The sequence below is a fragment of the Hirundo rustica genome, chromosome 8, assembly GCF_015227805.2.
Source record: "Hirundo rustica isolate bHirRus1 chromosome 8, bHirRus1.pri.v3, whole genome shotgun sequence".
NCBI classification, from domain to species: domain Eukaryota; kingdom Metazoa; phylum Chordata; class Aves; order Passeriformes; family Hirundinidae; genus Hirundo; species Hirundo rustica.
In genome coordinates, this window is record NC_053457.1 from 2924911 (window position 1) to 2937989 (window position 13079).

The 13079-nt window shown below is 44.0% G+C and overlaps 1 protein-coding gene across 10 annotated transcripts in view; it reads left to right on the forward strand.

Moving 5' to 3' along the window:
- The first annotated feature begins 1514 nt into the window (after positions 1-1514).
- MICU1 (mitochondrial calcium uptake 1) overlaps positions 1515-13079 on the forward strand; it is an 85375-nt gene continuing 73810 nt past the window's right edge. For 3 of the 10 annotated variants that reach the window (XM_040071522.1, XM_040071520.1, XM_040071525.1), the window contains exons 1-2: positions 12149-12246; positions 12423-12587. In XM_040071522.1, the coding sequence (XP_039927456.1) occupies positions 12164-12246; positions 12423-12587 (248 nt within the window). In that variant the 5' untranslated portion in view covers positions 12149-12163. Of the gene's footprint in view, positions 1565-1607; positions 1745-8461; positions 8572-12148; positions 12247-12422; positions 12588-13079 lie in introns of those variants that run through there. The other 7 variants (XM_040071530.1, XM_040071528.1, XM_040071526.2 and 4 more) reach the window with 7 other exon arrangements.

Here is a 13079-nt window from a genome sequence, read left to right on the forward strand (position 1 = left end):
GCCTTAACATTCTATGATTCTATAGCTATATAAAAGCCCCTAAGACTCCATATACCACTCTTTCAGGCCCTATAAACAAGCCCTTCAGCCCTGCTCTCCAGGACCTGTAGAGACACTCCTTGTACAGTGCATACAAGACTTTCAGGACCTGTACATAAGCCCCTCAGATCCTTTAGACAGGTCATTCATGTGAAAAATGCCAATCACTTGTTTCTAAAATTTTGAAAGTTTAATAGTAAATAAAATGGTTATAAAAATATAATTAGAGTAAAAAAATTGAACAATTAGGGTTAGGACAATACGAAGACAATAAAAACAAAGTTACAGACGTCTGGGTGCCTCCCCGAGCAAAAAAAGCTCCGAACAAGGACCCCCGTTAACAAAGGATTATCTCTTAAAAGCAATAGCCTGTTGAATATTCATACATTTCATACATGATGCATAAATTCCATTCAAACAAAGAATTGTCTCTGGTTAGTTTCATTTTTTTCCTTTAATCTCTATGGAGTATTCAGGGCTGAGCAAGGCAGGAGAAGTTGGTCTCTTCTGATAAGGAAGTACTAAATTCTTTTTCTCTGGAAGATTTACGTTTTCTTGTGGCTGGTATATAAAAACTACATTTTAGCTACAAAACTACATTTACCATACTATCAAAATATTTATACAACATTACCGATCAATACAACATAATACATATAGTAAATATCTTGCGTAGAGCCATATAATATGCACTTTTCACAATTCAGGTCCTGTAGATATGGGCCCCTGAGGCCCTATATACAGGCTTTTCAGAGCATAGCTATCTATCTATCTATCTCCACATATATATACATATGCATTCACCATATATAGATAGGCCCCAGAGACTCTATATACAGACCTTTCAGAATATATGTATATAGGCTCCTAAGATCCTATCTACAGGCCTTTCAGAGGCTCTGTCTATCTATCTGGGCCCCTGAGACACTATGAACAGACATCTCAGAACATATATACACACACACACACACACACATATATATATATACACACATGGGCCCCTCAAAACCTATACACAAGTCTTTCAGACCGTCAATCTGTCTAGCTGGGCCTCTCAGACCCTATATACAAACCTTTCAGACTATCTATCTATAGATAGGTGGGCCCCTCAGACCTTATATAGAGACCTTACAGAATGTATATGTATATGCATATGTATATGCGCATGTGCATGTACCCCTGAGACCCTATATACGGGCCTTCTGTTATACGTGTCTAAGCCCCTGAGGCCCTCCACACACTCTTTCAGGCCCTATACCGAACCCCCACAGCCCCTACACAGAGGACCCGTAAGATGATTCACCACACGCTGTAAAAAAGCCTCTCGCGACCTACACAAAGAGGTTTCTGAAGCCCTACACACGCACAAACCCCTCCAAAACCCGCAGCGACTCCCCTCACTGCGACCCGCAGGCGCCGAGGCCAAGCCCACTACGCCACGCCCACGGCCGCACAGACCACGCCCCTACGCGCAGGCCCCGCTCCCGGAAGCGGGCGGGGCGGCGGGCGCGGCGGCGGAGTTGAGGTGAGCGTGGTTTTGAGGGGGCTGAGAGGTGGTGAAGAGGGGGCTTGGGAGTCCGCAGCCCTGTGGCTGCGGTGTTCCGGGCCTTGGGGTTGATAGGAGCCTGGGTTGACTGGATCCCAGCACCCGGAACTGTGTGGAGGATCACGAGGCTGGGGGAAGTTCAAGGCCCCGTAATATGAGGTCCGCTTAGGCCACAGGTCCGAGGGTAGTCTTGGGGGTTGAGGAACGGTTCCCGGACCCCGGGAATGGAAGCGGGTCTCGGGGTTAGGGGGAGTGGCAGGCCCCGGGAATAGGAAGGTCCTGCCTCCCGGAGCTGGGGGACTCCAAGGCGCCTGAGGGGTCCTGGGTCCCGGGACTTGGGCTAAGGGGTCCCAGGCCTTGGCGTTGAGACAGAGCCGCTGGGAAAACCAGGTTTTCTGGCACACACAGGGCTCGGGGTGCCGCGTTCTTCTGTCTTCTCCATCCCCGAGTTCCGCAGTAACACTGTGCCTTCACCCCTAGAAATAAATCCGGGGGTGTAGGGCTCCATCGCGGCGCTCAGAGGAAGGAGGGATCCCGCCGGTGTTCTGCGCCGAGGGACCCTGTAGGGAGTGTTTTGGGGAGCTCTCACACCGTGCGAGGAATTAGGTTTGGGTTGGTTTTCTTGCTGGCTGTAGGATCGCCGGCGGCGCTTCCGGGGCTGTGTGAGTTATCGCCGTGTGTTAGAGCTCATGTCAAACCACTTTCTCTTGATAGTAGTTCGTTAAAAAAGCTTTAACTCCGCTGACCGGCCTCAGCTGTGTTTGATGTGCAGTGTCGGAAAACCTTTAGGGTGAATTTGAGTTAAACTGCTCAGAGCACAGAAATGCCTGATATTTATCACAACGTGATTTATGTGTTCTGTACTTGCCTGTAGTTTAATGAGCTCCTTGAGAAAGATGGTAAGTCTGACTCTTGTTTTATGTGGTCTAGGGGGGTGGGCAGATCCAACCAGGCAGGATTTTTGGAGGTTTCTCCTTTAGACTCCTCATTGCCAGTTCAGGCTTGAGTTAAAGGCCTGGGTTATCTTTTAATTCCTTTATTCAGCTGTGTACCATTTTCCTTCTCATAGCTTTTTTTGGCTCAGTCTGAGATGCACTTCCTGAGGTTGATACGTGTGAGCACTGCAGGGCATGACTGCCAGGAGGGAAACTGGGTGCAGCACAAAGTTATGATCTTTATTATGGTTTTTTTCTCATTTTTAGAACGCAGCCTAGCTGAGAAATATTCCCCTGTGACCTCTTGACCTGCAAACTGGAAGCAAATACACTTCCAGTGAAGATGGTGTTGTTGAGTGCTGGGCTGTGCAATTCACTGCTCTCAGATGCTTTAGCTGCTGAATTAATCATTTGGCTGATTGTTACCCTTAATATACTCTGTGTGGAATTATTCTTGTCCTGGAACATTCTTCTAGGGCTTTTCTTAGAGCTGTAGGAGAATGAGTTGTGTTTTTTTTGTTGTTTGTTTTTTTTGTTTTGTCTTGTTTTGTTTTGTTTTGTTTTTTTGCAGAGTGCAAAGTTGTGCTGACTTTCCTAGTGGAAGTGCTTGGGCACAGTGAGTCCTGGAAGAAGTTGGTTGGCCTGTAGCTTTCTGTCAACCCAACCTCAGCTGTGCCACTTTCATAAAATGTAAAAGAACTCCCAACGTGGAAAAAACCTCAAGTGCTCACTAAAAATATGTTTGAACATATAGGGAGGTATAAAAAAAGCCCCAACAAAAATACAACCAAAGCTAATAAAATATACTTAAACTGTGTATTTGTCCATTTGGAGCAACAGAGCATTTAATAGCTTCCCTCTGTTAGAGGGCAGGATTACATGTGATATTGGGAAGGAATCCTTCCATGTGAGGGTGGAGAGGCCCTGGAACAGGATGCCCAGAGAAGCTGTGGCTGTCGTTGGATCCCTGGAAGTGTCCAAGGCCAGGCTGGATGGGGGTTGAAGCAGCCTGGAATAGTGGAAGGTGTTTGCAGTGAATCTTAAGCTCATGTAGCCCCTCTTTGTTTCCTTGTGGAAGTGGCTTGTTCTCCCAATGACCCAATTCCTGCAGAAACTTTTGTGTTATTCCCTAATGCGTCCTGAACCAAGGAAGCTGAAATCCCATGCCCTGGAGGAAAAACAATGATGTACCTTGATTCCCTCATTACTGTCTGCTTGCTGGGGACCTTCTGGAGTGCCCTGTGTGTCACCGGTAGCTGTGTCACTTCTCAGTGCAGGTTCCTGTTGCACCTCCCGTGTAAGCTCACGGCAGAGCTTGAGGAGAGACGATCCCATTGTCCTCAGGCTGCGAGACTTGCAAATCATTTGAGGTCTGGGCAGGGCTTTTTGAAGCAGCATCTCAGAAATGTTACATTTTTCAGGTGATAGTTGAGGGAGCCATCAGCCTGTTTAGATCTGGAATGTGAAAATAACCATTTTTATTTTCTTGAGCAAAATAAATTCTGTAGCAATCATAGTAAGTTTATTATAAAAACACAGTTTCATGCTGTTCCAATTGCTGCAGTAACTTCCTGAAGTGAGCTGGGATATGGAAATACTTGTTTTTTTCTTCCCAAGTTCCCAGTTGACATATTGGGGCCCAATATTTTAACACAGTTGAGTGCAGTGGGGCTGAGAATGCTTGGGTACAACAATAAAAATAACCTTAATTATGTTAATTCCAAGTGCTGTGTTTTGCTGTTGAGATGTTGAAGGGGTGTCAGTGAAAAAGTGTCTTGGTGTAGGTGTGACTTCAGGAGGGATGATGTTGTTTGGGAAAATTTAGCAGGAAACAGTTACCCAGGATCTTAGGGTGTTGTACACCTTTGCGATGAATAATGTATTTTTTTGTTTGTTTGTTTGTTTTTAACTGAATTGTTCTAAGAAAAGTGTGCAAATGGTGTGGCTTCCTCTTAAACGCAGAATCGTGGAAAGGCCATTAAAAATCATCCAGTCCCACCCCTGCCATGGGCAGGGACACCTTCCACTATCCCCGGCTGCTCCAAGCTCTGTCCAGCCTGGCCTTGGACACTTCCAGAGATCCAGGGGCAGCCACAGCTGCTCTGGGCACCCTGTGCCAGGGCCTGCCCATCCTCCCAGGGAACAATTCCTTCCCCATATCCCATCTAACCCTGCCCTCTGGCAGTGGGAACCCATTCTCATTTGTCCTTTTGCTCCATGTCCCTGTCCAAAACCATTCTCCAGCTCTTTTGTTAGTACTGCAAGGCTGAGGATGAATATTTATCTTTAGGGTGATGCATTTGACACTTCAAGTAAAAAATACACTGACTCAGCAGAAAGTTAGTAGAGCCTGAGGCACTTTGTCTCCCTAAGCAGGCATCATCATCCAAAGACTGTGGCAGCCTCACCTCTTAGTTATACTTCAAATGAGGAAAATTAGACTGTTAGATCATGAATTGTTTTACTGTGGCTTCTGTGGACTTACCTGAAAAGTCCTTGGGTAGTAAATTCTGGGTTATGTTTGTCTGCTGCCCTGTCTGTGAGTACAGTGGCTTGGTTTTCCCCAGAGAAACCTGCTATGAAGTTTGCTTCCATGCATTCTGGATTTAACCTCTCTTGAGAGCAGCTTTTAATTGTAGTCCCACCATGTGAAGAGCTCCTTGTCTGTGGATGTGGGGCAAGACAAGGTGGGAAGAACCAAAGCACTGATGGTTGTAACTGAGAATTTTGTGCCGAGACTGACACGAGATTTGGGTTGGGGAATTCTTTTTCCGTGTCTCCAAGGTCTCTCAAGCTAAAATTCTTAGTTGTTTCTCTTACTTTAGCTCTGTGAAGTGAAATCTGAGATCCTCATGTAGACAGCAAGAAAGAAGGTCATGGTTTGAGACAAGCAAAGTTGCAGCTGACCTGTGCTTGAAACGTGAGCCCTGGGAATCTGTGTGGCTCCAGAATTCATAGCCGGTTTGCGATGCAGGCAAAGCTGCTGTGCTGACACAGACCAGCCAGCCCCACTGTCTGTATTGGACCAGTTGTGTTTTGTGCCACCACTTGAATTTCTGTGTTTTCATTTGTTTGGTACAAACTTCCCACCTCTGGCATTTTTGCTTCAGGAGCTAGAAGCACAGTGGGTTTTTTGTCACAAAAATATCAGTTGTGATACAGACAGGTACCTAAGGTGTGCTGCCTGCCTGCCCACCTTGGATGGAGCCAAGGTGGCTTTTTCCTGCTGAAACCTAGCTCTTCAGGCTGTGTTCTAAAAGCACAAGGCACTAGCCTGGCTTATCCATTTTCTTCCCTGAAGTTCAACCTAATCCAACAATGTGTTGCTGGAAAAGCAACTGCAGTGATTCAGACCTGCTTTTCCTTTTTAGGGGGGAAAGCAATGATGTACTCTTCTCCCAATTTCCCAAACAATCTCCATCTGGTAAATGAAACACATGAATTTTTTTGTTTGTTTCAGTAAGTTCTTAATTTAAAATTTCTATGTATAGAAAAGAAATCCACCAAAGCACAACTCTTTGGCCAGGAAGAAGTGTTTTCTTAAGGAGGATGTGGCTGTAGGTGATGTTTCTGTTTAAAAGGCAATTCAGCCAAGGGGAAATTACCACACTGGGATATTCAGGTTCTTGGGGGGTTCTCAAATCTTTTTCCTCCTTGTCACAGAGGAGTTCAGACTTCACTATATCAAATTAGAGACAATCCACTGCCTGTCTCCCTTCAAAAAAAACTTTGTCTCTTTCTGGAGCTGGAATTGTTTCTGCAGATAACTCAAGCCTGCCAAACTGTCACCTTGTCAGCCTAGAGAAGCTCTTGCTTTGTTCTGAATTTCTCTCTTCCAGAATTATTTTTTCATGTTTATTCATTAGGAGTTAACACTGGTTTTCTTGGAGCCAAATGAGCCATAAACATTTAATAAATTTGACTACTCTGAAATACTTTTTTATTTGTTGTGGGCTACATGCAGGTGGGTGACTTGGCTGGAGCTTCAAGGACAGTCTCTCCATTCTGTGGAAAAGTTAGGAATTCTCAGGGACATCTCACCCTATGGACACAGATTGTGCAAGGCAGGTTAAATGAGTCAGGCCATTGAGGAGATGCAGTCCTGCTGGCTGTAACTTTTTATAGCAAATGGTGGATGTGTTATGTTTTCTACTCCTATGCCAACAGTTTTCGGATGATCCTTTGCTCCTCAAATCAGTGTGGAAATACCTGTACTCTGGTGCACATGGTCATGTGGCTGGTTTGCAAAGGCAGCCTGATTATTTGATAATAACGGCTGGAAAAAGAAAATTTCACCCTACTGATTAGGGTAGGGGTAGCTTGTGAATCAGGATTGTTATCCTTAATAAGAGGTGAGAAGTTTATTGGTTGGTGCTTTTACAGCTCTTCTAAGTTACCTCTGACATCTATGGAGGTATTTCTAGGGAGTTTTTCATGGCTGGGGTTTACTGTAATCTTTTCTAGGTAGAAAAGCTCAAGGAATGTGCTGAATTTTGAGTGGAGGAAGGGAAGGAAAAGCTTTAACCAAGAAAAAAGCAGCATTTGGTATTTGTTTCTGTGGGAGTTTATAACTGCCTCTTGGAAACCTACAGTGCATTGGTGGAGTCTGACAGTCTAAAGTAGCAAGGAAGTGTTGTATCCTTGCTGGAGGTGCTATTTTCAGTGCTGCTGGAACAGATGGGACCAGTTTACTCTGGGTACACTCATTTTTCGTTTGTGTCTCCAAAGCTGTGCTTCATGGTGCCTGTATCCATCCACTCTCAGATCCTCTGGCGACTCAGTTCACAGGTTAAACTTAGGGTTGCTATTGAGTTTGCCAAGTTTCTTCCGCCAGTTCAGTGACACCAAAGTCTTTCCCCAGGATGTAAACACTCCTGTCTCCCTTTCAAGGGAAGCCCAAGCCAGCTACTGTCCTACATCCCTATAAATAATCCAGCTGCAATTTCTAGAAGTGCTTTATTAAAGCTAAATCTAAAAGCTTGTGTGTTTGCAATGCATCTTCGTCTCTCCCTAGCCCTGAAAATCAGTACAAATATTTGGCAGAATAAAGCAGCTCATGAGGGGAGGGATGTCGCTGATCATCCCTGAGGGGAGGCTGAGCCGTGGCTGGGTGTAGTTACAGAACTGGAGTTGGAGATTGCCAGGGCTGAGGATTTTAAGAAGTGCTGAAACTTTACTGCAATGACAGTTAAAAAGAAATTGCCAGGCTATGGCTTAGGTTTCTATATTGATTGATACTTGGTAGACTCTACATCAATTTGAATTGTGCTCCAAAAGAAAACGTGGTTTTCCTCCAGCAAAATTAATGAGATCAAATATTGCCCCTATCTCCTACCTGAGTAGAAATTACTTTTGCTGCTAGATTTCATTTTCCCAAAACTGATTTATGTGTCTTGGTAGGCTAATAATGTCAGTAAAGTGTGAAATCCTTTATCTCAAATTGCACTCAGTAAGCTGAAAATTTGGAGGGGAAAAGAGCAGGAGCTGTTGGGTGGATCCAGATGCTTCATTAGCTGGAATGCATTCCTGATGCCCTTTTGGGAGTTATTTTTATACAGACTTCATGGAATATTAGAATGGTTCACGTTGGAAAGGAACTTAAAGCCCATCCAGAGCCACCCCATGCTGTGGGCAGGGACACTTTCCACTGTCCCAGAGTACTCCAAACCCCCTCCAACCTGGCCTTGGACATTTCCAGGGATACAGGGGCAGCCACAGCTTCTTTGGGAAGGAAAAATCATAACTGATTTTGGTTGAGGCAGATTGAAGCTATGAAGTTTTCTTTCCCCCTGGTTTATGAATCTCTGTATTAATGGTGAAACTTCTCTCCTGATTGCTTCACTCTTTCCCTTGCATATTGACTTCTCCATTCCATTGGATTTGTTGTGCTTTTTCCCTCATTTTAATTTTTCCTTCCTCTCTTCCCAATCCTTTTGAGAAGATGGAGACACAAGAGCTGGGAGCTGTTACCTTCACCCTTCGGCTGTTGGATCTGGCTTCAATGAGCAGGGCTGAGGGATAACTGACAGTTAGAGGCTGAGATGGGAACAGGTGAGGAATTTTCTTACAGCATCCGTTGGGTCAGGATGTCTTGATGTGCTCTGGCAACATCAAACTTGGCTTTTTAATAAACACACAGCTCTAGAAATCTCTGAGTTCTTAGTGACTCCATCTCAGCCAGTCTCTGTAGTTTTTATGCCTAAATAGTGCCTTCTAAGTACTTTTTTTTTCCCCAGAAGATCTTCATGCTTAGTGATATATTTAAATTTACAATTGACATTCTGCACTAATTCATGGGCTTACCATGTCCTAGTAAAATTTTTCAAGTAAGTGCCTTCTCTGATGAAAAATTAAGCAGTCACTGGCTTATTGAATTACTGTTCTCCCTCTCACATGCTTGTGCTGCCAAGGCCGGTTTTGACATCAAAATGCTGCTTCGAGTGGTTTATCTGCTCTGGATCCTCAAAAGGTCTGCAGATGGTTCAGTGCTGAGGGGTACCAAGTGTGGGAAGTCCCTTTTCCCCAGGCTGAGCTACTTAGTGTTTTCAGTCTTGGAATCATGAGCTAATAAGGGGGCTGCAAAAGCCAGGAGCAAGTCTTTTTGTTTTCTCCTTTTCGTATATGTAAAGGGGTGCTAGAGCTGTGATCTTCCAATTCTTATTTGCACTGAAAAAATCCAGGGCTTTGAAAAGGTGGGGGCTGAGGTGGACAGCTTGTTTCAATTTCTTTGGAGAACAGATTAACAGACGGAGGGTCATTTTTTGGGGAAAGCAAACACCCTCATCAAGCCAGAACTGATGGTCACTGTTGAAATAATGTTGCATTTCTTTTCGCATAACCTCGATGGTCTCAGTTTGGATGGAGCCTGTTTAGTCCTGGGTTGGGAGTGGTGTTTTCCATGTAGGTTTGAGTCTCTCCATTGACTACTCTTAAAAAAACCCCTATGAATTATGGCATAAATAAAAGTAGATGGGTCATCTTGTTCTGGAAAAAAGTCCCAGTTATTTCATTTGTCCATGGAGATTAATTCAACCTCTGAAAGTAACTATAGAGCTGTTCTGAGCAAGAATTTAAGGTAAGGTTGGCTTATCTCTTGGAAACATAAATACAGTCTACAGATTCCTTGTAGTTGTAGTGCTAGAACATCATAACTCCAAAACGAAAATAAGTAAACAAAAATTTAAGTGTTGGTGGGTTGTTTTTTTTTTTCCCCTCTGGGCTGCTTTGTTGAATCCTATAATTTTTTTTTATTATTATAGTAAATCATTCAGGAATTGGGATTGTTTCTTATTGTAAGCTGTAATCACATCAGTTGATGGAGTTTTATACTTGATCTCAGTTTTATTCCTTGTCTTACTGCAAACTGTGGTGTTGGGCTTTTTGTTGCTGCACAGGGCAAGACGCTTAATCTTTCTAAAAGTGAGCATCAGCTTTCTCAAGTGATCTTAACTTCAGTGCCTGGTATTTTTAACCAAATATACCAAATATCATGGCACTTTTGATTTTAAAAAAGAAAATTGCGAGAAATTGTAGAAATTGCAGATGGAAAATTCAGCTTCCGAAGGATTTTTTTAAATTGCTCTGAGATAAGAATGCTCTTTATTTTGGGACTATTGTGAGAACTGGCTGCTTTCAGCTCTCCCAGGCAGTTACTACCGAGTGAACGCTCTGGGTAAGCAGCCCAGCAGAATCAAGGATGAAGATTGCTTGGACAAAGTGGATAATTTAGTGTTTCTTAAGGCTCAGGCAGAGTAAACATTTCTGCAGTACTAAAGCCGACAGTCAGAAATGTTATAAAAAATCTCTTCAAGCTCCCAAGTAAACGTTGTAGGGTTTAAATTCATTTTGGATGATTAAATGGTACTGGCAGTACTTCTCTTACCCAATACATGTTAGGAATATAAAGCTGTAATTAGGATGGGGATCCCTAGAAAGGGCAAGGATAGCTTCTTGGGGAAAGTAAAACATGCAGATTTTCCTCTGCGTATGGAACAGAAATTCGTCCCTGGAGACAAAATGGGAACATCAAGTTTGCATAGAGTGGAAATAATTTTAAATTTGAAATCAGTGTTGTTTTTCATAACCATCTCGTTGTTCAGAGCTGGAGAGGATTGGAGAATCAGTGCCATTAGCTGGCTGCATTCCATTAACACTTGAATTTTAAACCTGTTTATTTGAAAAGGAATAAACAAAGCCATAATGCCAATTTTAATAGGAGCACAGATGAATATCAAATGGATCCTCTTTGGATGGATTCACTGTGAGCACTGAAATTTGTGTTGTCTACCCATAAACCAGGGTGGGGATGGACAGGCAACCTGTGGCTTTGCCACCTCCACCATCTCTCCTGCTCCATCCCACCTCCATTGTCCCAGGACTGGGCAAAAGTCTTAATCTGATAGGAAAAAAACCCCACTGATAAGGGATTTGTCAACGATTTTTCATTATTTGATTGTCTCGATTAAGTCTTCAGGGGCTTCTCCACCACCTCTTGCCTTAAAAGATAACTGAGCTCCAACCCTCAAAGTTATCTGCTGAATATTTGATGTGTCTTCCCTCCCCCTTCCTCTGTTCTGCATCACTCTTGTGGAATCGTGACCTGCAGCAAATGGCACTGAGACATCCAGCTCTTTGAGTGGGAATGGCCTAACACACCACACACATGAGAGGTTGTTTGCACAGACAGGTCCCAGGATCCTTGTTTCTGGAAGTTAATGGCTTAGCAGAATGATGTGGTGGCATCCTGTATTGCAGAAGCAAATAGAAAACTATAGATGTGGGTTTATTTTTGTTTCTCTGGTTATTCACTGCCAGGGAATATGTGAGTAGAATGGCAAGAATGGGGAATAAAAGGAAAAGTTAGGCTGCTGCTTCTCTGCTCTGTGTTTTTTAGGGAATTCCTTTACCAGTTTTAAGGCTGACCTTATGATTGAAAAAATTGCATTTGTTTCCGAAATAAAACCTTTATTTCACAAGAACATGCAGCAAATTTTCTTCTCAAAGGCAGCACTTACCCTTCGCCTTCAATCCTGTGAGCCACCAAAATGGCTTTGCTTCCTGCAGCTGGTGTGTGATGAGGTGTTGTTTCTGTAGTTCCTTTTTCTCTCTTGTAATTATGTTTGGATTTGTAGCTCTGCTTTCCCATTTGTCTCTGTTTCATTGCACATGTAATGGGGTATGGATTGTATTTTATAAGTTTTGACACTTTGAAACTTGCCCTGTACTTACAGTTGAATGTAAATGTTTTGCTCCAGGGTAGCTAAAAAAAGGGGATTTTAAAACAGTAGGGTTTTCTTTGGAAAATTTAAATGCCTTAGGTTGGGTTTTGTTTGATATGTTTGCTTGTTATTTGCCTAAATTTGCCTTTTAAAATCTAGCAGTGACTTTGCTTCTGGCCAAATGCCTCTTACGTGCTGTAGTTGCTTATCAGGTCTATCTGTCATCTTCCATGCCTTGGAAATTGTGAGATGGGCTGCAAATATTTAATGGAACCATGGAATGGTTTGGATTGGTAGGGACCTTAAAGATTATCCAGTTGCCTTGCAGGGCAGGGACACCTTTGCTAAACCAGGTTGCTCCAAGACTCATCCAGTCTGGCCTTGAACATTTGCAGGGATGTGGAGTCCACAGCCTCTGTGGGAAGATGAGATTCCCTCTTGATGAGGGTTTTGGGGAAAGGCTGAGGAGTTGGAATAACATTGATAAGCAGTTGGATGTGACAGCCAGGTATGTGCCAGTAGCTAACACTCACAGGTATTTCATCTGTTTTTGAGGCAGATTATGTGCTTCTTTCTGAACAGATAATAAACACCCATGAGTTATTCTGTGAAACTTTTCCTGGTTTAGGACAGGCAACACTTGGAAACTCTCTGTTGTTTTCCTAAAGCGGCGTTCTCATTTAGCAGGATGTTCCGGCTGCGGTTCCTGCCCATGGCCGCGGGGCTGGCGGCGGTGTCGCGGCGCTACCATGGGACAGCCCAGCACCCTGGCACCCGGCGTAGGCTCGTGGTGGCAGCTTTCCTCGGGACCACTGCAGCTACAGCAAGTGCCCGATTCCTTTGGCAGAGGTAATATATGGATATCTAATTTATTTTTTGCCCTTGGTAAGTACCTGCGGCGCTCCTGCTTGTCCTGCTGCACGGGAGGAACGGCTGTGGGTGATTCCCTGAAGAGCTGCTTTGCTGCTGGGAGTGCTCAGGGATGCGACAGAGATCTGGGCTGAGGTGTTGTCTCACAGGGGCTCTTTGATGTGGTTTCCTGCCTGGTTTCCTCCCTGCCTGATGGTTTGTGGTGTTGTGAAGGGAGAAACCTTCGTTTTCACACCTTCTAATTGGAACAGCACATTTGAGCAGGGTTTGCTCATCTGTTTTTTTGTGTGTGGTCTGCTGGCTGCTTCATGTTTAACATGCAGCAGAGGAGCAGAGGGGGTCAGTCTTTTGGTGGGAAAGTAGCAGCACACAGGGTTTATGTGGATTTTAAGGGTCAGAGTCTTAGGACACCTCATCGGTTCTGAGGCTCAAAGCTCATTCCTGTAACTGGGGTGAAAGGGGATGTTTCGG